Source organism: Balaenoptera borealis (genome assembly GCF_965194805.1).
Source record: "Balaenoptera borealis genome assembly, chromosome: 2".
In the NCBI taxonomy this organism is placed as follows: domain Eukaryota; kingdom Metazoa; phylum Chordata; class Mammalia; order Artiodactyla; family Balaenopteridae; genus Balaenoptera; species Balaenoptera borealis.
The window spans coordinates 68,646,371-68,674,060 of NC_138867.1; the positions used below are offsets into that span (position 1 = coordinate 68,646,371).

A 27,690-nucleotide genomic window follows, 5' to 3' on the forward strand; every position below is an offset into this window, starting at 1 on the left:
GGCTTCCTATTCTCTCTGCTGCGAAATTCGCTCATATAAAATCAGTATTTATTTTAGTACCAATTTCTTCTATAATGATTAAAGAAAAAGTATTTTGAAAACTAGTCGGAAATAATAATGAGAGTTTATAAATGTACAGACTTCTAAATTGTCCGTAACACTTTCACATATATTAAATTGTCTGGGCATCATTAACTTGGACCTAAGAGTAGGCAAAGGGCCCAGTTATTTCTATTTTACAAAGAAGGAAACCAAGGCTTAGCATAATCATTAGTTCAAATTGATACGACTTGTTAATAGCATAGAAAGAATTCAAGTTTGACTCTCTTCTACATTTAAGTTCTTAACCCCCTTAACAATCATGCCTTTACTATTCAAATTAACTATACTCATTTTATTTAGCAAGAGTCAAAAGCAATTCCTTTACTTACCACCGAAAGAGTCTTTTTCATGTGGTTGGGAGGAAGAATACTCATTTAGAAATGTTTTAGTTTAAGATGTATCTTATACATTGATTAAAACCTCCTGAATATCAAAGAATAATTTACTTCCAAGGAATATATTGCCTCAAATTTCTCTAAACTTATAGGCTGCAGAGTGATTGCAAAATCAATTAGGAACCGTGAGAGCAAAACTGATCAAGTTATATTCTAAAGACCGATGTTAAATACCCACTCAATGCAATTGTGATTTCTGGATTTCCGATTAAAATGTAAATGTTGTCCTCTTTTTCAAAATCATTATTGTATTTTAGTATGTAATTGTATTAGTCTTGATTTACATATCACTTCCATTATAATGTTTTCTTTAAAATATACTGTACTGTATTATTATGACTCAGCTAATGTGAAAGATAAAGTGACACAATGTATCTAAATATAACCAATTTTGTGAGTCATTTAAAAATATCAAATTTTGAAAATTCAGTATCTTAAATAACATCGTACACATTTAAAGCATTGATTATATATGTATATATATGTATATGTGTATATATATCTTTTTTCTTTAAAATTCTAGATTCTATCCTAATGATGCTGTTAAAGGCTAAAAACAAATGTCAGTAACTAGGCATAATGAAAATTATAACAATATATTATACTGCCCAAGTTCATGACAAGAAATTAAGTAAAAATAAATAATTATAATGCTATTGAAATTAATTAGAAAAAAACAAGTATTTACGACCGCAGTGTAATCCACTTGAAACGATTTTCCAAATCTGAACATTGTTCAGCTCCCCTCAAGTCCTCATTACCACCTCAATCCAAGCCACCAACTTCTTGCCCCCAGCAGAGCCTATTCTTCACCAGTGGTCAGAGTCATTCTCCAAACAAATGAATTAATATACTCCCTTGTTCTCCGCCCTCCAAAGGTGCTCTTCCAATTTCAACAAGATAAAAAGTCCTCTCTATGGCTTACAAGGCCCTACCTGATCCAGCCCTTGACCAGGCCTCCTTTCTGCCTCCCTTCTCATCATTCATTGTGCCCTAAGCACACACCCCTCTTGGGACCCTAGCACTCGCTACTCCTTCTGCTTTACTTGGCTGACCCCCGACTTCATTCACATCTCTACTCAGGTGTCAATTCCTGGGAGAAAACTTCGGCCATGCTCTAAAATAGCACTCAAAAACCTCTGCTCCTTAGTCCTTATCCTTATAATACATATTATTATTGTTGATATTACATGTTACTACTACATTACTATGCATTATACATTATATTGCTACATTTTTAATTAAATTTTTATTAAAATAATTGTAGAGTCAAATGCATTTGTAAAAAATCAGACAAAGAAATATCATGTACACTTTACCCAGTTCTCCACAATGGTTAACATTTTGCAAAGCTGTAATATAAAAGCACAACTAAAATACTGCTATTACTATATCAATCTTATTCAGATTTCTCCAGTTTTACTTATACTCATTTGTGTATATGTAAGTAACTCAGTACAATTTTATCACATAAGTAGGTGTGTGTATCTATCACCCTAGTCAATATACCAAATAGTTCCAATACCACAAGGATACCTCATGTTGTCCTTTTAAGGACTCACCTTCCTCTATTCCCTCCCTAACACTTGGAAATCTGTCCTCCCTTTCTAAAATTCTGTCATTTCAAAAATGTTTTACTTGGAATCATCCAGTAGGTATCCTCTTGGGATTGGCTTTTCTTTTTTTTTTTTTTCACTCAGCTTCATTTCCTGGAGATTTATCTAAGTTGTATTTATCAACAGTTTCTTCATTTTCATTGCTGAGTACTAAGTATTCCATGGAATGTATGTACCAATGTTTGTTTAACCATTCACCTGTTGAAGGACATCTGGGCCAATCTGAGATTTTGTTTATTACCAATAAAGCTGCTATGAACATCCACATAGACATTTGTATGAATTTAAGCTTTCATCTCTCTTGGATAAATGCCCAAGAGTATAACTGCTGAGCAATATGGTAAATGCGTATGTCCTATTTTTTAAATTATTTTTTTTCTCCATTAGAATGAAAGTCCTATGACACCAGGGACTTGGTTATTTTGGTCTCTTTCCCTTGTTCCTGGCACAGAGCACCTAAAACCCTTGTAGTTTCCTGGGTGATAGGAGTGTCTTTTGTTCTAATGAGGCAACTGTGGGTGGTCTCTTGGGTGAGGGGTGGTCACCAGAAAGACCAAACCATGATCAGAAGCTTGAAATTTTCAGCCCTGCCCCCCATTTTCTAGAGAAGGGAGAAGGGCTGAAAATGGAATTAATGATCGATCATGCTTACATGAGGAAGCCTCCATAAAAATCTCAATAGTACGGGATTCAGAGAGCTTCCAGGTTGGGGAACATATCCATACTGGGAAGGTGACACACCCCAATTCCACAGAGAGAACCTCCTGTGCTTGGGACCCTCACGGACCTCGCCCTGTGTATCTCTTCATCTAGGCTTTCACCCGTATTCTTTATCACATCCTTTAATAAACTGGGAAATGTAAGCAAGAGTTTCCCTGAGTTCTGTGAGCTGCTCTAGCAGATTAAGCGAACTTGAGGAGGGAATGTCCTATTTGTAGCCAAATCTGACAGAAGTTGTTGGTAACCTGGGGACCATCCGGAGTGGGCTGGGGGCAGTCTTGTGGTACTGAGCCCTCAACCTATGGGATCTGACACTATCTTCAGGTATCCAAGGACAATAACAGCCACCACCACCACAGATAGAGAGAAAAAATGGATGGCTGCAAGAGGCAGCGGGTGAGGGAGTGGGTGAATGGGGTCAAAAGATACAAACTTCTAGTTACAAGACAAATAAGTGCTGGGGATGTACCGTACAGCATGGTGACTATAATTTTAAATACTGTGTTACATATTTGAAAGTTGCTAAGAGAGTAGATCTTAAAAGTTCTCATCACAAGAAAAAAAATGTATGTTGCACACCTGATATGCATATAATGTTACGTGTCAATTGTATCTCAATTAAAAAAAAAGAAGGCGCAGTTAGGTCAGGAAGTTGAGCAGTTGTGTCCGTAAAGGGATGTGTGAGGCTCTGGGAAAAGCCCTGTGACTCTCCAACCCCAGGGAACACAGTAGGACCCAATGTCCTTAAAACGGCTTAACTTGGCCTGATGGTTGCTTAGACCACGTGCAGTTTCAGGTGCCTGGGTGGCCACCAACAGACGAAAGTGCAGCCAGCCCCTTAGCAACATTTTCAAGGTGGAACCGTCAGCAGAGCCAGGGAGCTCATACTCGTTCCTAAGCATGTGGCAGCCTGGCAAAATAGTAAGTAAGCTCTCAAAAATTACTTGTCAAATGCGTAAATAAATAAATAAATAAAGTCTTCCTGAGTGAGGAAGACTTCAGGAGAGAATGAGCCCCCACAGGGGTAAATGGCACTGGAAAATGGTAGCTAAGAGCAACAGGAATTAGGAAATCAAAGTTACACGTTGCCACAAACTGAGAGGCCTGGGAAGTTTGGATTACATGCAACAAATTTCTTTTCTTAAACTGTATTTGTGGTACCATCTCTATTCCTGGAGAGATCCTTTATGAAATCATGAGTGAATCAGTTCTAGAAGGTCAGGCCTATTAGTATAAATACACCACCTTCATGAGTCTAAACTTTCTGGCAAATTTTAACATATTTTTGTTCAGAACTTACGGTTTCCTGACAATCAGATTTCTTTTAATAAGTAACAGGGAAAAAAAAAGAATGTTTAACTGTCATTTAAAGTAGCAATTTTCAAATATTTTGAGTTCGACAATATCTGAATATTTCATTGCAAAAAATCACAGACTGTGTCTATATTTGAATAGTGTTTCTGTGTAAATATCTAGTACATAGCTCTGCCAGGACAGTGCTCTTTGTGAGACTCCTGAAAGGAGTGAAAACAAGAAAATGAAAATGCCTTGGAACGCTGACTATTGCTGACAGACTAAGGGATAACATATTTTAAGAACAGTAAGCTAATATCTTCCTTTGGCCTGATTCTTTCAATCAGTTGAGGGCTCTTGCTGTAAGATGATTTCCGTTATATTAAGTAAAGCTTGAATGACAAAATTCAATAAGGTTGCCTGATTATACATTTAGTGTGGAGTTATATTTGTGTATCCTAAGCTTCGTTTCTCTGTGAGTATTTCTCTGCTTGGTATCTTTAAGACATAGTAATTCCTGGCAGTATAGTTCTAGAACACTGATTCCCAGCCTTGGCTGCACATTAGAATCATCTGGGGAGGTTTTAAAACTCCTAATGCCTAGACCATACCCCAGACCAATTAAATCAGAATCTCTGGGGTGGAAGTCAGGCATTAGTAGTTTTCATAAGTCTCCAAGTGATTCTAATGTGCAACCAAGGTGAGAACCAGTGTTCTAGAATTGTTTGTGTCAGTTTTACTAGGGTAATTGTTAATAGGCAGACCTGGGTCCAAAATTACTTCTATTAAATTAGAATCTCTACAGATGAGCAAAATGAATCTGAATATTTATCTGTACTCCCAGATGATTCATATGCACACCAAGTTCGAGAACCTTTGGCTTATAGAGTTAAGGGGTCTAACATTGACCTGCAAAGTTCTCAGCGAACAGAAAAATCTGAATTCTCTACAGTCAGACACCTTTTGAGGTTGGAGGCAAGTCTATTTTGGAAGTCTCCTTAGAGGTCTATTTAGCCACTGTGGTTATATAGTTTGCAGGTGTCAGTAATAACTCCAGGTTGTTTCCACACAGTTTTGAAGTGAATACTTTATTAGGACAAATTTATCCTCTAGTGGGAAAGCTAAAATAAAGAGGCCATCAAGCTAAAATTAGAAAGAGTAATTTAACACAATAATAATTACCTCTTAGAATTAAGGATGTAAGACAGGAATTCTTATAGGAAAGCATGAAGTTCCAAATTAGGCTTCCCCACTGCCCTACAACTCATTTTTTTTGAAAAAAAAATTACAATTAAAAATTTTTTTAAGAGAAGGGAAAAATTAAAGGCCAATAGGAATCCCCATTATATTTTAAAATATTCATCCATTAGGAATTTGTTACCCTTTAAGATATGTAAAGTATGTTCTAAAATGCCTCATCTTATTCTAACAAATATCCTATTTAGGGAAGCAGGACAAAGGATTATTAATTCTACTTTTTATAGACATATTATTTCCAGCACATAATACAGTGTGAAGTTCTCAGTAAGTGTTTATTGAATTGAATTGAATCATTGGATGAGAAAGCTGAATCAAAGAACCTTTAAATACTAACCAAGTCTTCATCAATTGATCAAGATAGAACTGCATCAAAAATCCAAGTCTAATCCAGAATTCTTTCCCTAAAAGCAAGTTTACTCCCATATAATTTGGAAATTAAAGGTCATTCTTTTAGCCAGTAGTCCTCAAGTCTGGTGCACCTAAGGACCATATGGATACTTTTAACTATATCCAGGGTACCATCCAAAGATTGTGATTCAATAGGGCTGAGGTGGAACCAGATTCTAACAAGCATCACCTATCAGAAAACACATGTAATTGGCAAATATGTAATTAATCCAATTAACAGTGATTGTCAAAACAGCAAATACCATTGGCTAACTCTGAGAAAAGTGAAAAATGTAATTTAAAAAAGTAAAATGACTCATGTCCCCAATAAATATTTGTTGAATGTATGAATCCATTAGTCAATAGTATAAAATTAACACCAAACTGGTTTACAACATTTAGCATAATATACAAAGAGGAAAATTTTAGATTCTGTGATTTTTCTGGCCAACTTTCTCAGTTTGAACTTTTTGGCCAACCCAATAAAAGGAACTGAAGGTTGCAGAGCTGAGCACAGGTAGGGAAGAATGCACAGAATGCCTTCACTAGTAAGATAGGCAAAGAATTCTAAGAATGAAGAAACAGTCCTTCCCTAAGCCATTAGATTTGTAACTAGGCAACAAATAAAATATGATTACTTCTAGCCAGCCCAAAATGCAGCTCCCACCAGAAAAGTGCTTGCTTAAAAATGCCTTTCAAAAGTCTAACCTCTAGACAATTTTGGTGTTCAACTCATCCTATAATTTACATCTTATAATTGACACACACACGTATGCGTATATATACATATATGTACATATACATATATACACACAATTACATATATATGTATATGATACACATTAATGTATGGCATTTTAAGATCATGTATAATTTGATAATTCTATATAAAAACCAATACTAATCATTATTAGTTATAAAGTTATAACCTCATGCTATTTTCATGACCAAAAAAAGCATTTGTAATGGCTAAAATCCAAAACACTGACAATAATCAATGCTTGTGAGAACAGGAAACTCTCATTCTTTGCTGCCAAGTATGCAAAATGGTACAGCCACTGTGGAAGGCAGTTTGGCAGTTTCTGACAAAACTAAATGTACTGTTACCATAAGAATTACACTCTTAGGTATTTACTCAAATGGGTTGAAAACTTATGTCCACACAAAAACCTGCACATGAATGTTTATAGTAGCTTTATTCATAATTGCCAAAAATAGAAGCAACTAAGATGGTCTTTAATAGGTGAATGAATGAACACACTGAAGTACATCCATAAAATGGAATATTATTCAGTGGTTAAAAGCAAAAAGAGCCATCAAGTCACAAAAAGACATGGAGGAAACTTAAATACATACTGCTAAGTGAAACAAGTTACTCTGAAAAGTCTACATAGTATATGATTCCAGCTACATACTGTAGGATTCCAATTGTATGACATTCTGGAAAAGGCAAAACCACAGAGACAGTAAAAAAAAAAAAAAAAATCAGTGGTTGCCAGGGGTTGGGAGTAGGGAGGGAGGGATGAATAGGCAGAGCACAGATTTTTAGGTTAGTGAAACTATTTTGCATGAGGCTTTGGTGGACACACGATATTACGCATTTTTCAAAATCCATAGAACTGTACAGTACAAATAGTAAACCTTAAACTATGGACTTTACTTAATAATAATATATTAATATCAGTTCATCAATTATAACAAATATACCCGATTAATGCAAGAAGTTAATAAGAGAGAAGACTAAGGAAGGGGGCTATACGGGAACTCTCTGTACTCTCTGCTCAATTTTTCTGTAAACCTAAAACTGTTCTCAAAACCAAAACCTAATTAAAAAAAAAAAAAACATATGTAGGTAATATTAATGCTAGCACTGGAAACATTTTTTCTAATTTGTAACATACTGACAAAACAGTTGTTAAACTAAACCTATTAACTATGTATTTGTCACTCCTATATCATGAAACTTAAAATTCTTTAACTATTTAGCATATTCCAAAAGATATTTAATTCACATTCTGTCATATAGAACTAAATTAATAAGCCCTGCTATAATTGGATGTCTGAAGAATTTTTTTCAATTCTTTTCCCAAATGAAATGTTCCTATCATATTGGTCCATCTCTGATTTTCACTGATTTTCAATATAGTTTTTACTAGCAAAAAAATAATAAATATTTTGCCTATAATGCATTGTTATGTAACTGAATGCAGAAGTTGCTACCTTAACCTATGAGATGACTAGTTCTAGCTACTGAAAGCCTTGTGCAATTTTTCTCAAACTTCGATATGTGTGGGAGTCAACTGGGGATCATTTTTAAAAACAGATTCTGATTTAATTGGTTCGAGGTGGCACCTGGTAATCTGCATTTCCAACAAGCTTCCAGGTAATGCTGACGCAGGTCTACACTTTGAATAGCAAGGTTCTAGAGTATATCTAGGCTATAAGATAATTACCACTGTGAAACACAAACCCAAATCCCTAGCAGTTCTTGCAAGGGACTAAACAGCTGCTTTTTTTGGTTCTCCCACCTGGAAAAGCTCTCAGGGCTTCCGGCACTTCTAAATTTGCTTTCCCAGTATATAATCCTTTTCAATTTTATCTGTAAAGAGGAAGACCTGATAACCTTTGTACAGTAAGCAAGCTACCCATTTAGTAGTCATAATACTCTCCTAGTATAAGAGTATTGTATGTATGAGCCAGAGATCAGTTATTTCTAGTTCAATTTCTCTAGTTATATGTCTTCAAGCACAGAAAGGTCAAGTGACTGGCTCAGGGTCACTTATCCAATAACTTAGAGGTCAGGTCTCAAATCCAGGTCTCTGATTCCAAATCCAATCCCTTTCCCTCATTCTCTGCTGCTTCTAATAGTGATGCACTTCAGAGAAGAGGGACCAGTTTGTTTAGACCACAAAATCCCAGTTCTAAACTGAATCCCTCAGCCTAGAGCTTCCCATAAACCTTAAACATAGGTTTAAGGTCTTATAGAACCTGAGTCTTGAAGGAGGGATAGGATATTGATCAGAGGGAGGGGAATAAGGGAATGGCGAATGTCCTAGCGTGAGTAATGAATATATAAGCCATGAATACTAGAGTGATGATTAAGACCATGGTGTTAAGAATGAGTAAGGCAAAACTGGATATGTCAGCCAGAGCCAGATTTCCAATCATCAGCAAAAAACGTAGAGTGCATCCTGGCTCTGAGACTTTGAGAATATTGTGTACTTTTCTGGAGACCTGCAATGGCCAGGAATTTGTAGAATTTCTGTAGAAGCCTGTTATAATACACATAATACAGCCTACTGTAATACCTACACTGCTTGTAACTGTCTCTAAGGGCTCAGATCACCAACAAGGGACTGAGAAGCTCCTGATTTTTGTCAGGCTGAGTCCAAAGTCACCACAGCTGATTTTTCCTTATTGTAGCATCACTGCTCAGCCTTCACACATGGATATCTCAAAACATCTCTGGAAAGACAGAGATGGGAGCCCAGAATCTTGGCTGCCTTGACATTTACCTAATCACCTGAAGAGAATATTACTAACTTATTGGCAAAGCTTTGTGACATAGTGTCAGAGCAGCATCCAGAGGAAGACAGTCTGGCAACCCCACTTGAGCCCCCCAATCAAGGGCTGCTTGCATAGAGCACACACACTTACAGAGGAATCCCCCCTTGAAATGAGAATAGAATTTTCATAATGGGATGCTGTCCAGTGTTTAGTGGCAAGGACTGCACCCAAGGTCATATCATCCTAACTTTTTTTTTTTTCCTGTGCTGCAGGGCTCTAGGGTGGAGAATGTAAGAGTATACAAAGGCAGATTTTTACTGTTAGAAATCCTTAGAAGGACAGTAATGTTGCGCCATATTTCTAAGAAGAAATCATCACAAGTGGACATATTTTGTTTAACTTCAGGTTAAATAAGAACAAGCATAAAAGAGAGACATGCAGATAGCACACTTGTTGAACTTTCAAAGATTTTCACACTAAAAATGCTGACATGTGAGAAGGAGGAAACTGGCTTATAGATAGGACAGAGTGGGCAGTTTTCTTTTCTGGGTATCATCTCTGAACTGAATCAACAGAATAATGTCTAGGAAGCTTGAAGAATGCAGCTTTAGGACAAATGTGAAAGAAAGAGACACATATCGGTTCAATATAAAAGCAGCATTTTGCAAGTATGGCTGAACAACGATGAAAAGGGCCAACAGAAGACTGCTAGCCCCCCACACGCCTGGGAGGATAGAAACACAGTCCAGGAGTCAGCGGGGAATGTGATATATTCAGTGGGAGAGAAGTAGCATTAGCCAACGGCCAGGGCTCTTTGCTGCTCAAAGATTCTACCATTCTACTACAAACGAGAACGATAATGACTTGTATATTTTGCCATCAATGATAGTAAAAGCACAATGACTGTGGATGACTTACTGTGCTGACAGTGAATCCCATTAAATCCTCGGGGACATTTACAGACATAGCCTATGAATGTATCCCCTCGGTATGCTTCACTTATTTCACAGGTTCCTCCATTATGGCACGGATTAGGAGTGCAGGGACCTGAAAGACAGAAAAAGAATATTGCTGCATGATGCATATGCTTTAAAGTAGACATTGGGTCAACATTTTGCAATTAACAATTTTATAGAGAAAAGTGTTCTCGATATTAGTGCCACAGGAAATGTAGTAGTTGTGGGAGTTCTAGAGATCAATGGCCTGGGTTTGAATCCTGGTTTCATCACTTTCTAGCCATGTGGTCTTGGACGATTTATTTAACCTCTCCTTACCTCAGTCTCATCTTCTGTTGAATGCAACACTAATACAATCTACCACAAAGGGGGATGATAGAGTTGAAAAGAATTCATACATATAAAATACCCAGAACAGACACATATGAAACAGTCAGAAAGTATTAGCACTAAGTAAAATATTGTTATTAAGGTCTCTGAATTATAACATCTCTTCTGCGTGTTTAAAAAGTAATAGTGAATGGCAATTTCTAGAGTTACGAACACCGAAGAGCTTTTGTATCCTGCTGGTGCAAGTAGCATAAACTTGTGAGTGACTATAACCACATGGGTCAAGTGGAGTGGAGAGCTGGTTGCAATACTTTTTTCAACTGTCTGTGAGTTTGTGGTGGCACATACTTCGGGAGAACTACAATATTTGCCAATGTATAGGAAGTAGCTCATCGAAAGTCGCAAATATAGAGAAGAGACACAGAGTTATTTATTTATTTATTTTTTAATAAATTTGTTTATTTTTGGTTGCGTTGGGTCTTTGTTGCTATGCACAGGGTTTCTCTAGTTGCGGAGAGCGGGGGCTACTCTTCGTTGCGGTGCGCGGGCTGCTCATTGCGGTGGCTTCTCTTGCTGCGGAGCACGGGCTCTAGGCACGTGGGCTTCAGTAGTTGTGGCGCACGGGCTTAGTTGCTCCGCAGCATGTGGGATCTCCCCAGACCAGGGCTCGAACCCATGTCCCCTGAATTGGCAGGAGGATTCTTAACCACTGCGCCACCGGGGAAGCCCGAGAGTTATTTTCAAGCTTTGAGAAAGTAACTTCACCAGAGTGACTGGTACTGTGAGAGTCAATAGAACTGTGGTGCTCCACCTCCCTTGGAGAGAACCAGCTGCCGGCACGGTGGAGGTGTAGAGCTGGGCCAGTCTTGCCTGACCCTGGGACTCCTCTACTGCACATTCTTTACTCTGGGGTGCCCCTTTGGTATGGCTGAGATTTTTTCAACTGGCATAGCATCCAAGGCTTTTTCTTTGCAATATTCCTTCCTTCCTTTTCTCCCTTCAGAGTTGACAGGCTTGTGTCACAGTCTGAAGGCTCATCCTACCTACTCTTGCTCTCTCTCCCATTTGTCCATCACAGTTATTCCCCCCCAATAAACATTTTGCACGTCTAATTCTGTCTTATATTGTTGGTTGGCCTCTTGGAAGATGCTAATTGACTCAGGGCAGAACCCAGATTGGAGTTTGTGAAGAAGAGAAAAGTTGAAAGAAGAAAAAGTTCTCCCTGGGAGATGAAGAAAGGCCAAGCAAAACATATAGTATTCTCTAATTTTGTCCTTTTTTTTTTAATTGGAGAGACTAGAACACACTAGTTTATGTGATTATGTGAAACAAAAATCGATTATGTGAAACAAAAATCGCTGAAGAGAAAGTTAAGACGTACATACTAGAAAAGGAAAGCAAGAGTAATTAAACCAAGTGTCTGACTCTGTATGTAGAGATGAATTCCAGAGTCTGGAGGAAGATTAGTGAAGAAGAAAAGCAAGTGGTTTCAGCAGAGACTAGAGAGTAGGTGAAAGTGTTGGCACAAGAATGGTGATAACCAGAGTCAACTGGGCGGGGGTTCCATCAGGCAAGGCTATTAAATAAGGGGTCCCCAACCCCTGGGCCATGGACCGGTACTGGTCTGCAGCCTGTTAGGAACCGGGCCACACAGCAGAAGATGAGGGGCGGGCGAGTGAGTGAAGCTTCATCTGCTGCTCCCCATTGCTCCCCATCGCTTGTGTTTTCGCCTGAACCATCCACCCTCCCCACCCCTGTCCGTGGAAAAATTGTCTTCCACGAAAGAGGTCCCTGGTGCCAAAAAGGTTGGGGACTGATGTATTAAAAGGTCACAGTAGTGAATGGCTACCCAAGTGTGGGTCAAAGCCATTTAACAACTTGATGAGAGAAAGGGAAATTCAACATCATCACAAAGTTGACAACAGAAAGCACTCAGAGGTTGGGCAACTCTATCCTGCAAGACTTCATAATTCTATCACCTCCTCCAGTAGCTGTTTGACAGTTTCTTCCAGTTTAAAATTTCATGAAATTCAATGGTTGTAGAATCTAATAAAGATATGCATGAAATAGGCAACAATGTGGCAAACTCTGGTGTCTAGATCCTCAATTCTTGGTAGGGCTGACTTTCAGAGTGAAAAGAAATCAATGTATCTGTGATTTTTCTCCAGATATCTTCATACCAATTTAAAAAAAATACATTTATTCAAGTAGGTAGTTTAGTGCTATGCAGTACTTGTCAATTAGACCAACTAACACCTGTCCTTGAGGTGGTATGTTGTAAATGTTTGAGACAGGAAGAAGGTGTTAACACCAGTGGTCATTTTTTTTCCATCACGAAGAGATGCAAACCATGCTACAGAATCCCTCCCTCATTCTCTTCTTTCTCACTTTCTATTTCCTCCCTCCTCTCAAATTAATTAACATTAACGATGCTTGACAACTTACAAATTCCTTTCACATAAATAATCTCATTTATTCCTCCCAGCAACTAGATGACGTAGTTGTCCTTACCATTCTCTTTTACCTTTTTCAAAAACTTAAAGACAGAAAGATTAGATAATATTTCCCAGATGAACATCTACAAGTGATGCATTTAGGTCTCAAGCTAAGAATCTGTGATCCTAAAACCTACATTCTTTACAGAATCAACCAACTGGGGAGGAGTGAAAGAAATAAAAGTGACATTAGAGGGTTGACTCATCAGTTCACTCAAAATAAGAAAATACATGACTTAGATTTTATTAACTGATAACTGATAGCCATGCATATATTTGCCAAAAAGATATTAATAATTATAGCCTAAGAATTATATAATTTTAAACCAATAAGGAGCGTTGGAGATCACCTAATCCAATCTTTCAATTTTACAGATGAGGAAACAAGCCTAATAAGAATTCAGTGATTTCTCAAAAATAAAAAACAAAAACCTCAACTAATATGAGGAATGTTGAGTTTAAGGAATTCTCTCTAGTAGGAAAAAAGTTATTTAAACCAAAAATGATTAAGCTATTTCTGACCCCTCAAGAGAGTGATATTATTTATATCAGAAAGAAAATAAATATTTTCCATGTTCCCTTCTACTTACAGAGCTGGGTGAGGGAGGGATAAAAAGCAAACAACTGAAATAGTAAGGCCTCTGCCAGTCCTTGGGAGCAGTTAAAGCCGTGATTACGAGGAAAGTGGTCAATGCAAGTCACTTGGAAGAACAAGGAGCAAATATGAGCCTGGAATAGATGACTCTGTTTACTCATGCTTCCTGCATCTCTGGAAAAGTAGAACTTGGCTAGAAGCTGAGGATGAGTTAGTGGCTCTGCCATATAGAGGGAAGAACTTAGGAATGAATGGGGACAACCCAGGAGGGGAGACCACACAAGCAGAGATGGAAGTAAATTTCAGGGAGTGAGGGGGGTCAAACAGTATGCTGTGAGGCTGTAATATGGGAAGAAAAGTAGCTGGTAAGAAATTGTGACGTCTAAAATTCAGGTTTAAGTTGTTGGCACTGCTGCAATGTGACCTGTCTCTGTTGGACTATCCAGATCTACAGTCAGACCTGTGTGTGGTATTGGGGGAAATCAAGGGGAAAGAGCTGTGCTATTCATCTGGCTCATCCTGGCAGAAGGGAAGAAGTGTTGCAGGACACGACGCCCGAGGGACTCAAGAATCCAGTGGATACAGGAACCTGAAGACTAAGGTGACAGAGGTATCTAGTCCTAGACACTCTAGATATTTCCTGAGGGCACAGGCAAAGTCTGCCCAGCAATCTTGGTGCAGCCTCTGGGATTCCCCAAAGATACGAGTTAGAGAGTTGGAGCTCATTTTATTTATACCCCCAAAGACATCATGACCTCAGCTGACATCTGGGTTTCAGAAAAAGATTATGTTACAAAGGTTGTAGCTGCTGTTATTTTTCCTACTCTAAGAAATTCAGTGATTTTCATTTACAGGGCGGGGATGAGGTAAGGCAAATGGGGCAAGGATTTAACCTTTCTAGAGTGCTTTATACGCTAAGCAACATGAAATACATAGTATTCTTTATGGTGCTCTGTAAGAACATATCTTTGTTCTACAGGCAAGAAAACAGGCTTGCGCAGAGAGGTTAAGTAACACGTGTAACTGCAAAAGCCAAGATTTTCTTTAACACATTCTGCCTGACTACAAACCTAAGCCCTTTCCATTAAGCCACACTTCCTGCCCCATTGAAGATCTGTAGATTAATATGTTAATCTTGACAGATGCCTAAAGAATCAGCAAGCACTCACTAAGCACATTCCTATAAATAATACAGGACTTCCTAAATAGAAATATTTCAGAGTATTTTCAGCAAATGGGTCAGTGTGTTAGATATTATGAATATAGAGAGGCTCTGCTATGCTAACAGTACTCCACTTCAGCTATGTTTGAAATCAGCTGTCAAACGCATTTCCCCCTATTATTTTGTAATAATATATTTGGTATGTGTATACTGTTGCTTATACTGTGAAGATAAGAAGTTGACCCTGCCCAACATACAGATTTTTTTCTTTTTTGTCCCTAATAATTATACCATGAAACTGATGTTATATGCCTTGTATACATTCTTTTGGAGAACTCATGGTAGAGTGTTGAAATGACTGGTTACATGATAGTTTTCTCCATTAGACCCTTAATTCTCTGTGGTAAGAGTCATGGTCAGCACACAGTAGGTTTCTGATAAATTTTTAATAAACAACGATATGGGACTAATGAGTGATAAACATCATATCTTTTGTGGAGACCCCATTAAAGCTTACAAGGTTTATAAGCTATAAATATCTTTTGGCATTTCAATTGGTAATTAATTAGGATACTTTCTGTAACTTTTCTACACCTTTTAAGGTTCAAGTCCTTTAAATTTATAATTAGTTTCCAATATTTTTTGTCTCTAATACGGTTTAAGCTTCTAGAGTATTACATTTGTAATATTATAACTGTAAATAACAGATCATTAGAATGTAAACTTTTGCCTAATGATTATACCTGTATTCTAATTCTTTGGCAAATATATAATCAAGAAAAATTTAACATCATATAATCTGATTAATAGTGTTTTAGTCTCCTACTTTAATAATTCCTGTATAAAGAAAGACATTCACTTAAAACATTAGCAAAAAGAAATAATCAGAATATAACTTAGTACATAAAGATAAGATAACAAATGTAGCCCAAGTTCTCAACTCACAAAATTTTCTTGGTAGCCAAAAAATTTTATGTTTGATGTTAAATAGTGACAATTAAAACATGTATCAAGAGTTTCCAGGTTTCTTTCCCCAGATGATAAGTGAGCTGGTCATATGAGAATTAGACATCCTAAGAAACTCTTGGCTGTTTTTAAGTTTTCCCCCGCATCCAATAATCTTCTCTATTTTGATACTGAAAGTAAGTAGGCCTTAAGGTCTTGGCACACTGAAAAATAATAACCATCACCTATAGCATATACCATTGCTTGTACTGTGAGAATAAGAAAGAAACTGACCCTGACCTTGCTCAACATAGAAGTGTTAATTTGTTTTTTCCAGTTAAGCTTAAATAACATCTATTCATGAGGCATCTATTATGTGCTGAGTTCTGCTAGTAATTTGTGATAAATGTTTTGAATGGAATTGTCAGCAGCTGGATGAGGAAGCTAACAGCAAAAGAAAATACTCAGTGATCCAGTTTATGTATCTCATTTTTTAAACGTAATTTTAATGGCTATCTTTCACTACGAATATACTATGCTCCGTATTAACATTTTTTGTATTTATGTAATGGTTTCTGAAAATTTAATTCTAGAATTTCCTTAGTGATAATCATACTAACAAATGTTTGTAATATGGCCACATTCTTAACTTCTGCTGCCAAAACTTTGGAATATTTAGGACACCTCGTATATTTTTTGTAACACGTCAGCGCTAATCTATAACTTATACATCGCTTTGAAAACAATTTAACAGCAGAGCAAAATTTGAAATCAAAGTAATGTTACTGAAACACTCAGAGCTTGTAAAAACAAGGGCCATCTCAATTCATTTCCATTTCAAAAGTCTGCTTCTTTTTGTATTACAGGTGTACAGAAGAAGTATACACACGTGGTTATGAGCTTCAGTTCTGATTAGTATTCATAAAAGTCGAAATTATCTGATTAGACAACACTTGGTAATGTCATTCTTAATGAAAGTATAAGCAGACTTGCAAGATACCGGAGGCTTCAGGGAGTTTTAAAATCGATAACGCTGTAATACTTTTGTTGGTAATCTTTAAGTAGCTCCTAACACAATGGGGACAGCGTATGATCAATATTAATGAACAACTGAAGTCAACAGCATGTTTTTCAGGCATTTTTATGCAAGTTCATATAAATATGTCAACAAGATTAATTGCTCACAAAAGCAATAGATCTATATATGGTTCGCTGCTTTTCTGCATCTACCTTCTCACAATTCCAACAGTAGAGAGTGGAAGTGATTTCTATATGTGTAACATGGTTAGCTTTTCACACATTTAGAGACTATGCCCCAAATCATGAATTCCTCATGATGTGTAAGCAGATTATTAGAAAGTAAATAGGTTAACACTCTCCTGTGACAATGTGTACACAGACCTGGTCAATTTTACAAATTACACTCTCAAAACATTGGCACTTAGATATTAAAAATAAATGTACATTTTAGATTATGTAATAAGGAAATGCCAGTAAGACCATTGCAAGAGCTTAGTTTCACTAGTTGTTTTAGCAATGCAAGCAAATAGGAATAGTTATGACCCAAAAGTTCACTCTAAACTCTCTTCTTAAAAACACACTAAAATTCTATTATAGTGTTACTTTTATATTTAATAAGGTCTGAACATTTTGGCAGTTGCCATTTTGAGCCATTGCCACTCTATTTTAAACTAGTTGAAAAAGAAGGAGTTATTCTGGGAACGTTCACATGATTGATGCTTTCAAACCATTTTTTACACTAGTTGCTCCTCTTCCTCCTCCTCCTCCTTCTTCCTCTTCCTCTTTTCTACTCCTTTTTAAACGTAAATTGTAAATTCAGCCATTTGAGGAAAAACTTGTCAATATTTTCCAGGTATTTTGTATATGTATAGAGAGGTACTATAAATAAATCTAAAACACTCCATTTAAGGGGAGAATCAGCAAATTTAACAGATTGTTCCTTAAATATAAAATATTTGAATACATTATGAAAACTGAAATCTGAGGCTAAAGAGAGATTTTTCTTTTAATACCTATTGAAAAACTTTCTCCTCGAGAATTAATACCGGCCTCTCTTCATATATAACTGTCTAGAGGAAGGCACCTTTGTGGCTACAAAGGTGTTTAGGGTTCCTGTGTTAGTTTCCCAGGGCTGCTTTAACAAATTGCCACAAACCTGGTGGCTTCAAACAGTAGAAATTTACTCGCTCACAGTTCTGTAGGCTAGAAGTCTGAAATCAAGGTGTGTCGGCAGGGCCATACTCCCTCTGAAGACGCTAGGGCAAAACCCTTCCTTATCTCTTCCAGCTTCTGGTGGCTCTCGGTGCTCCCTGGATTATAGCAGCATAACTCCAATCCCTGCCTCCATCCTCACACGTCTTCTTTCCTGTGTTTCTCTGCTTTCTCTCCTCTTCTTATAAGTATACCAGTCATTGGATTCAGGGCCCACCCTAGTCCAGAATAATTTCATCTCAAGATCCTTAATTACTTACATCTGCAAAGCCATTGTGATGGGCTGAATTGTGTTCCCCCCAAATTCATATGTTGAAGCCCTAACCTCCAGTATCTCAAAATGTGACTATATTTGGAGATACAGGCTTTAAAGAGGCAATTAAGGTGACAGGAGGCCATAATATGGTCCCTAACCCAATCCAATCTCCCTTATAAGAAGAGGAAATTTGGACACACAAAAGAGATATCAGTGATGTTCCAGTACCAGAGGAAAGGCCATGTGAGGACAAAGTAAGACGGTAGCTATCGACAACCCAAGGAGAAAGGCCTCAGGAGAAACCAAACCTACTGACACCTTGATCTTGCACTAAGAGAACAGTGAGGAAATGCATTCTATTGTTTAAGCTACCCAGACTGTGGCATTTTGTTTTGGCAGTCCCAGCAAACTAATACAGACCCGATTTCCAAAGAAGGTCACATTCTGAGATTCCTGGTAGACAGGAATTTTGGACAGGTACTCTTCAATCCACTGTAGTCCCTAAGTAGATGTTTCTTGTAGCAATGAAGCTGACTAAGGAAACCAGAGCCCTCGTCTATTGTTAGAGTTGGCTGACAAAGCACTCATATTTATCAACAATTAATACCTTAGCTAAAACTAATTTCACTTGGCTCTCATCACACAGTGGTAAAAAAAATTTGATGATTTTGGAGATCAGGAGAGCAGTTAAATTTGGAGCAGTGCCTAGGAAGAGTGCAGAAGTGGCTATTTAGGTGCCATCAAGGAGGACCTGTCACTGCACGATTGAACAAAATACTGAAGAAAGAATTAAGATATCTTGGGGTTGATCTTTAGCCATTTACTCTAGTTTAGAGTTGGGCTTGCCAATGGTAGCACGTTTTTTATGTAGTCAGCCAACACTCTGAGGAAAGCCATTATACACGTTATTTCTATAAACACATGTAATCATTTGTGACAATAGTTGATATGTCCTCTTTTCCCAATAAATAGATATCTTATTAAATATTAGTATGACTTTTAAAAATTATTAACAAAATATAGCAAGAGGATCTATCATTTACAAAGTGATAACTATTACTATAGCTCCATCTTACATTTCTTCCTCTGTCCATTCATCCTGCACTGATGCCAAAATAAGCTTCCTGAACCACCATGTCAGCTCAGAATGTTTTATTACTCAAACAGAAATCTGTCTCATTAGTCTGTAGTCACAATGCATATACATTTTTTTAATCCTTCAAAACATGCTGTCTGTTTGGGGACATCTTTTACCTAACCAATAATATTTGCTTCTTGATTGATTATGTGATGTTATCATTAACAGAACAATATGTACTGAACACAAGACAAAAGATAATGTTGCCCTTTGATTTCCTTTCTAAAATAAAGGACGCTAATTCTGGCATATTATGCATATGAACATTAAAGATAGTGTATAGAAGCCTTTTATAAACCACTGAATGCTGTATAAAATTAAGTAATTATTACTGTTGAAGTTTGTAACAGAAGACCCAAGTGCACCTTGAAATCTTGGGTCAATAGGATAAACATTTCTAAAATCTACAGGAAACATGGATATCAAAAGTATGGACCATCATGATAATCAATATCATGTTTTCCTTTTTTTCAGATAGCCACTAGAGTAAGAGAAGGGATTTCCTTGTGAAAATCCCTATGAAACTTTAGAAACCATAAATGCAATCCAATCTAATTGAAAAAACTGACATTCAAAAATTTTTGATTAATCTAGGGGAAAGAAATCTCTTTCTGCTTCTAGTGATTATAATAAGCCAGCTCTGGTTATTGCCAATAAATCATAAGAATTTCTCTCTAATTCCTTAAAAAGCCCTTTAAAATCAGGGAGCTGTTTCCAAACAGAACTCAGCAAATCACCTGTTTGAAAAGTGCATCTGTCAGAACTCACATTCCATGCACTGCAAAATACAATTCGAGGTCCAGAATACACATCAGCAGGTGGTGCAAAGTGGTAAGATATCATTCAAGTTTGCCATTAGCTACCTTGGTTTGTTTCCTCTTCTACATGTCAGTAGGACGGGGCATGGAGTAAAGACAGAGGAGAGACCAATGCGTTTCTGTTATAAGCAAATATCTGAGCCCAGGTTTCAGGAGCATCAAGCAATCTCACTGTTTCACATGGTGTCTCTAAGCAGCTACAAAATTTCCATGTTCTTCATCAGTCTTCCTCTGACAGCTCTTCACCTTTTTCAGGCTTCTACTGAACTTGCCACCTGTACTGCATGATTAGCATCTCACTGTATACTGCTTCCTTCTCTAATTATTTTATGGGTCTCTTTTGTCTCCCTGACGAGATTATAAACACTCGTGCACAGGAACCCCTACTCCTTGTATTTTTTTTATCCCCATATACGCTGATAAAGTGCTAGATACTCTGATGTTGCTTCATAAATATATGATGATTGACTGAAAATCAGTATTAATTTTAGGAATAACAGCATATAATCTAAACTACCTTTCATAGTCTATAACAAAAACCTAAAGTTTAGAGGTTGGTTGCATTTTCACTTGTAGCCCTTTCTCATCCACACCTAACAGGTTGCAACAATCCAATTTTAAGCCTGGAGCCAAGCTCAATTTTGTTTGCTGAAGGCTGTGGCAATTTGTAAAATAGTGGATAATCTTATAATTACAAATAGGTATTAAAAGTAGGTGCACTCTTTCCACAAAACTACAGCTCTTTCTTTTGAAATTTAGCAAAGTGGTTTTGATTTTGAAGGCAATAACTGGAGGAGGGGGAAAGGATTTCAATTTTTACTTTTGGAATCTGCCCTCTGTGACTGCCATCTTAACCATGAGGCAGTGAGATCCCTGTAGCTCAGGGATCCAGCTACACTCAGACGGGAAGAGCACCTACCCAGACTGCACAGCTGAGAATATTGAAGCACAGCTGGACAGGCAAGTTACTGTTTGGATAGCCTCCTTAGGTCTCGCATGCGGCTTCTTTGTGGCAGATTTGAGAAGGCATGAAACGAATCAGGCATGGATTCCGGCCAGCTGGCCATCTGTTCCTTCACCCACTGTGATAATTTGGTCTTGTAGAATTTTGTTAAGTGAGCATTAAGTAATGACCATGTCAAACAGAGTGCGTAATGAATGCTTCTTAATCACTGGATAAAAGCTTAGGGGATGCTTGCCCAAACACAGAAAAGGTCACCAACACAAATGAAGAATTAAAAACAAGAGAGCAATGAAACAGATGCAGAACAGCAATAATTAACTTATTTTCCATTTTCACTTTTAATCATATTGAATTCATGTCAAATGGAAGATAGGGGTCTCATAGGGAAGCTAGGTAATAGCATCATGGTTCCTACTATCCCACTATGCATGTATCAAACTCAGGAAGAATTTTAAAATGAAGAAAACACGTGAGGGGATTCCGCATCCTGACCTGAGTTGAAAGCACTATGGTTCTAGTCATTAACACCAAACTTTTCCAAAGAATTCTCCAGAATAAGACCAAGTAGTCACTGACTGGAAACATACATTCTGTATTTTTTTTTTAAAGATCAATTGAAATATCCTATTCTGAGAAAGCAGCTTTTTTGCAAAGTCATAAACCTTTTTAATTCTCCCAATGGAATGATGTACTAGATAAACTGTATTATTGCAACGGTCTCCTACTGCCTGGAATTCTGAAGTCCATAAGTTTAGACTAATCTTGGACAGTCAATGTTAACTCCACTGTTTATAAAAATGAACCAGAATGCTTTACCTGATTAAGTTACCATCTTATCACCTAAAGAAGATAATATCTATTCCTAATATTCTGCTTATATGGTTCCCCAGCTCAGAACGCCTTTCTTCACCTTACTGTCTCTTCCAAATCTCTCCTTCCTTCCAAAACCTCCCCAAGTTTCATAACCTCCGTTAATTTTTCCCTATCATTTATTCTTATTCTCTTCAACAAATTTTTTCTGTTACTCTCTATTATAGTCATTGTTTCATTCATTCCTTCATTCATCCTTTCATTCACAGAATTATTCGGTTCATATTTAGAGCTCATACTGTGTTCCAGACACAGTGCTAGGTACTAGGGTTATAATGGTGAGCAAAACAGATACTCTTTCTGCTCTCATATAACTTCAATCAAGTGGAAGAACTGACACCAACCAAAAAAATCACATTAAAAATGTAATTTTTCAATGAGTCATGAAGGAAAGGTATACAGTATCCTGAGAACCTATTAATAGGAGGTTTCCCGAGGAAGTTACACATAAGCTAGGAACTAAAATCCAAGTAAGAGCTAAAGTAAGGAAGGAGATGAGTTTTCCATTCATAGGTCTGTGGAAGGGTCTTCAAGGAGTCCAGTATAGCTGGAGTAGACAGAGCAAAGACAGAGATAGATAGGGACCAGATCAGGCAGGCTGTCAAACATCATGTTAAAAAAAAAAACGAGGGCTTCCCTGGTGGCGCAGTGGTTGAGAATCTGCCTGCCAATGCAGGGGACATGGGTTTAAGGCCTGGTCTGGGAAGATCCCATATGCCGCGGAGCAACTAGGCCCGTGAGACACAACTACTGAGCCTGCGCGTCTGGAGCCTGTGCTCTGCAACAGGAGAGGCCGCGACAGTGAGAGGCCCGCGCACCGCAATGAAGAGTGGCCCCCGCTCGCCGCAACTAGAGAAAGCCCTCGCACAGAGACGAAGACCCAACACAGCCAAAAATAAATAAATAAATAAACTAATTAAAAAAAAAAAAAAAGAAAGAGAAAGGGCTTTATGGGGATATATTGACATGTTTGAGCAATAGGATAATATGATTGGAATTTCAATTTTAAAGATAATCTGTGTGCTTTATGGACAATACTTTGGAAAGTATCAGCATAGATGAAGGCAGACCAGTTAGGAGTCTTCACTCTAGTCCTGGTGAAGCATGATGGGAAGCCTGGATTAGAGTGGTGGGCTGGGGGATATGGAAAGAAATAGACAGATTTGAGAAAGAAGGGTCTAGGATGACTTCTGTGTTTCTAGATTTCACATCTCAATGGTGCATGCCATTCCCTAAGACAGAAGTACTGGAAGAGGGTCTAGATTGGAAGGGAAGATCATGAGTCAACTTTTGGATCTGTTATTCAACAGGAGGTATCAAGAAGGCAGAAAAGAGTATGGCCTAGAGTTATAAATGTTAGTGTCCCCAGTATAGGTGGAAATGAATGGGTATGGATACAGTCACCTATGGAAAGACTAGAGATAATACGGAGAATCGAGGACCAAGACTCAAGATATGCCATGACTTAATGGCTGGACAGAAAATGCGGTGTTCAGAGAAAGCAACTGGAGAGGTAGGAAAAAAATTAGCAGGAAATCAAGTGAAAAGATTATGGCACTTAACATATTGCTTTACATTATTAATAAACTATTTAACAAGTATACATTTTATAATTCTGAGTAGATTTTAAGGTTCCAAAAACATGAGATTTCTGTTTTACACTTCTTTTATAACCCACTCAGTGTTTTATATACCATTTAGCACACAACAAATACTTGCCAGATGGATGAAAAATGTTCACAACTCTATGGACTGAATATACTGGCAAAGTATGTTAGGGATTTAAGTGACATTATTCTATACCAAGAGGACATTCTGGTTGATCCTTTTGCTTATCTAGGGAGTCACTTTCATATAACTACAGGAAAAGTCAAGTTTGATAAACTGCCAATACTTTCTGTTGCTTCCAAAATAAAGCTTATTTGGTCTATAGAGGTAAAAAATTTTTTAGCAATCTCAATTCCTTTTAGAATCCACAAGAGGAAAAGAAAAAACATGGAGAACTAAAAGAGTGATATGAAAATGAAGAAAGGCGGGAAAAATACATGTTGAGAAAATATACATGTTTTCCGATTTACCTAAAGGCCTTTGGCTGTTTTTGATTTTCCATGATCTCTCTGGTGCTACTCTCAGTGTTGTACTGTCATTTCACTAACCTTAGAAATCCTTTTGTTTAACTACACTTCTAAAACTGGTTGCCATAAGATCATTCTGACAAGAGAACCCAGTTAATACTGCTATAGTATTAGGCTGAGAAAAACCTCTATCAAGATTTGCCCATAGGCATACAGAGTGAAGTAAGTCAGAAAGAGAAAAACAAATACCATATGCTAACACATATATATGGAATTTAAAAAAAAAAAAGGAAAAAAAAAGGTTCTGATGAACCTAGGGGCAGGGCAGTAATAAAGACACAGACGTAGAGAATGGACTTGAGGACATGGGGAGGGGGAAGGGTAAGCTGGGACAAAGTAAGAGAGTGGCATGGACATATATACACTACCAAATGTAAAATAGATAGCTAGTGGGAAGCAGCCGCATAGCACAGGGAGATCAGCTCGGTGCTCTGTGACCACCTAGAGGGGTGGGATAGGAAGGGTGGGAAGGAGACGCAAGAAGGAGGGGATATGGGGATATATGTATACATACAGCTGATTCATTTTGTTATACAGCAGCAGCTAATACAACATTGTAAAGCAATTATATTCCAATAAAGATATTAAAAAAAAGAAGATTTGCCCATAGGGATAAGAACTGTGTGGGTTAAAAAAAACACAGAAAGCCATTTAAAAATAATAACATCACACTTTATGTAAAGTTCTTGTCTGTTCGCTTCCTAGTAGACATGAAAATGTAGCAGGCAGTTAAATATTTGAGAACTCTGGAAATCCACTTAAAAATGTGTATAACAATTTATTATCATTGCAAACCCAATTAAAAATGTTGAGCTATTAAACACAATTCACTTTCTAACCCATAAGCAAAAGTATTAAATGTATGCAGTACAGATCTGCATTATTATAAAAATCTTTATTTCCACTTCTCCATCACTATGCATTTAAATTTGTAAATTCCATGTTACGTTAATCACATGAACATAGATGGGCAATTTTTAGATAGAGAGCTGTGGTAATCACTGTATTCCCTATAAAAGAAATCATTTCTGCTGACAATTTTGTGGTGAATTTTGTTAAAATCTGACTATAGTTCATAAAATGGTAAGGTTTCCTTCACAAAAGTTATTAGATGTTTAAGCCCTTCTCAGCTTTATCAAAATAATAAAAAATTAAATACTACACTTTCATAGCACTGTCTTTGGACTCTGACATTGTACTCAATACTACATAGAATATGACCATATAACCATTAAAAGAAGTGGCAATAACCCATGTTTGACTGCACTGTGATTTAATATTTATAGTGTTTTCATGATCCAAATAAAGTATGCTGATTAAAATGATCAGGATGTCACCATCTGGAGAGACAAAGAAGCTGAGGTTCACATCTTCAGTATAAAATGCCTCAGGTTATTTCTGCCTGTTGCACTTTCCTATTTCCAACACAATTTCTGTTAGATGAAATATCACAGTACAGAGAAATTATATGCAGTAGTCAATAAATGAATTAGTCAATGAATGAATACCTTAAATAATTAATTCAAGAAGTTATTACCAACATGCTATTTAAATATAGTAGGTCTGAAAATTAAATACAGTAGGTCATTCTTTAAGGTCAGCATATCAGATATAAAAGATTTTCAGGGCAACCAATAATTTACTAGAAGTGACAAGAATGTGTAGCTGCTACTTGGTCAACGTGGTATGGCTTTTAGAGTAATTTTTCCTGCAATAAGCCTTTTAAAATAATTTAGGAGTCTGATTGAAGTAGGTAACAAACAATGAAGAGACATATGATTGTTTATTTAGTGCTTCAAAGAAATCAGTTGTAAATGTACAGACATGGTAATTTCCAAAGGAGCAGCTAAACAATGTCTTCACACCATTGTACAAGATACTATGGAACTTTGATAGGAAATACATGTTGAATTCTAATGAAGATTGGCAAGCAGCAAAAATGTCTCTAATTTGAGTATTCAAGGATAACCGTATTGTTCAAGATTAAGTACGTTTTAGATGTGGACTCAGGCTCACCCTCACAACTGTAGTAGGAATGTTATTACACTGTTTTAATATTTTTCTGAATAAAATAATTTTGACCATCCTTTATGTCACTGAACTTGAGACGGGGGCTCCAAATTTTCCTTGATCTATGTGCTAGAGGGGAACCTGAAATCTTGAGAATATCAGCTCTTTACACAGAAGCTACCCTAGTGCACCTCTGGGCTAAAAAGTGCAGTCTTTGATTCAGACACTTGTGGTCATCAGGCCTCTCAACTCCCCTAAGAGGAGGCCCTTCCGAACTCTGCCTATGTTGCCCCTTGGAGCATAAAAGGTGTATATGCCTTTAGCCTGCATCCAGCTCCTTAGGAAATGCTATTGGTTCTATCTTCAGGATATCACTGAGTGGCTATAAAGCCAGATAACACAGATAAACACTCATAACAAATGATATATTGATATTACAGTACAAAACAATGAAATAATTTGTGTCTATACGGCCCCTGTTGCTGTATTGAACATGACAGTCAGGCTTCCACTTTAGGAACTTTGCACCGGCTGTTCCCTCAACCTAAGAAATTCTTCTGCTAATTCCTTCACCTCTATCAAACCTTTGCTCAAAATGATGTTACCTGTTTTCTACTCAAAATTGCAAACCATACCTTTACCCCCAATATTCCTATTTCTCCCTTACTGTGATCTAGTTTTCTCAAAAGCATTTACCACTTTCTAATATAACCTATTTATTTTTATCTATCTATCTCCCTATCTATCTATCTACGTATCTATCTATCATCTATCTTTTTGGTTTTTGCTTATTGTCAGAAAGCCCCCTTGCTAAAATATAAGCTCCATGAAGACACAGAACTTTGTTTTCTTCACTTATATATCCCAAGTGTCTGTCAATGATGTACTCAGAATATTTTTGCTGACTGAATATTGCATTTAAGTGGCTAAGTTTTCCAAGTATTTGTCAGGAAACAATATTAAACTTATTAAATACTGATCAAAGCTGGATTTAGCCCTGCATTATGCCAAAAAGGCCATTATCCATGTACATAGGATCATTCTGACAAACAAAAAAGTGCTTTTATAGGATTATTTTTTCTGTAATCCCACTGACCTACATAAAAACCAAACAAAATGAACAAATGAAAAAAACTTTCGGGGGAAAAAAAACAACAACCCACCCCGCTTTATTTACTGTGAGGAGTCATGGTATCCAGGATCCAAGAAGCATCTCTGAACTTGAGACCAAGAATAGTTTTGTTTTTCATGAGTGACAGATCTAGTTTATTCTTAAGAACAATTTAAATTTATAACATCATTCAGTCATCAGAAACTTATTAGGCAGCTGCCATGTGCCAGACACTGGGTATAGTGAACAATATCAAAAGCAGCCAATGGCCACAAGAATCCTGTATGCCAAAGAAGATTACAGACAAGTAACTAGAAACCTTCAATATAATGAATTAGGTGCTAATGTATGGCAAGTACAGAAAGTTCTGGGAGAATGTAGGAGGAATACCTA

At 37.2% G+C, this 27,690-nt stretch overlaps 1 protein-coding gene across 2 annotated transcripts in view; it reads right to left on the minus strand.

Annotated features, from left to right (window-relative positions):
• EDIL3 (EGF like repeats and discoidin domains 3) overlaps positions 1–27,690 on the minus strand; it is a 431,990-nt gene that overhangs the window by 215,335 nt on the left and 188,965 nt on the right. For both annotated transcript variants that reach the window (XM_082377943.1, XM_082377944.1), the window contains one exon: positions 10,199–10,327. In XM_082377943.1, coding sequence (XP_082234069.1) covers positions 10,199–10,327 — 129 coding nt within the window. The remainder of the gene's footprint in view (positions 1–10,198; positions 10,328–27,690) is intronic.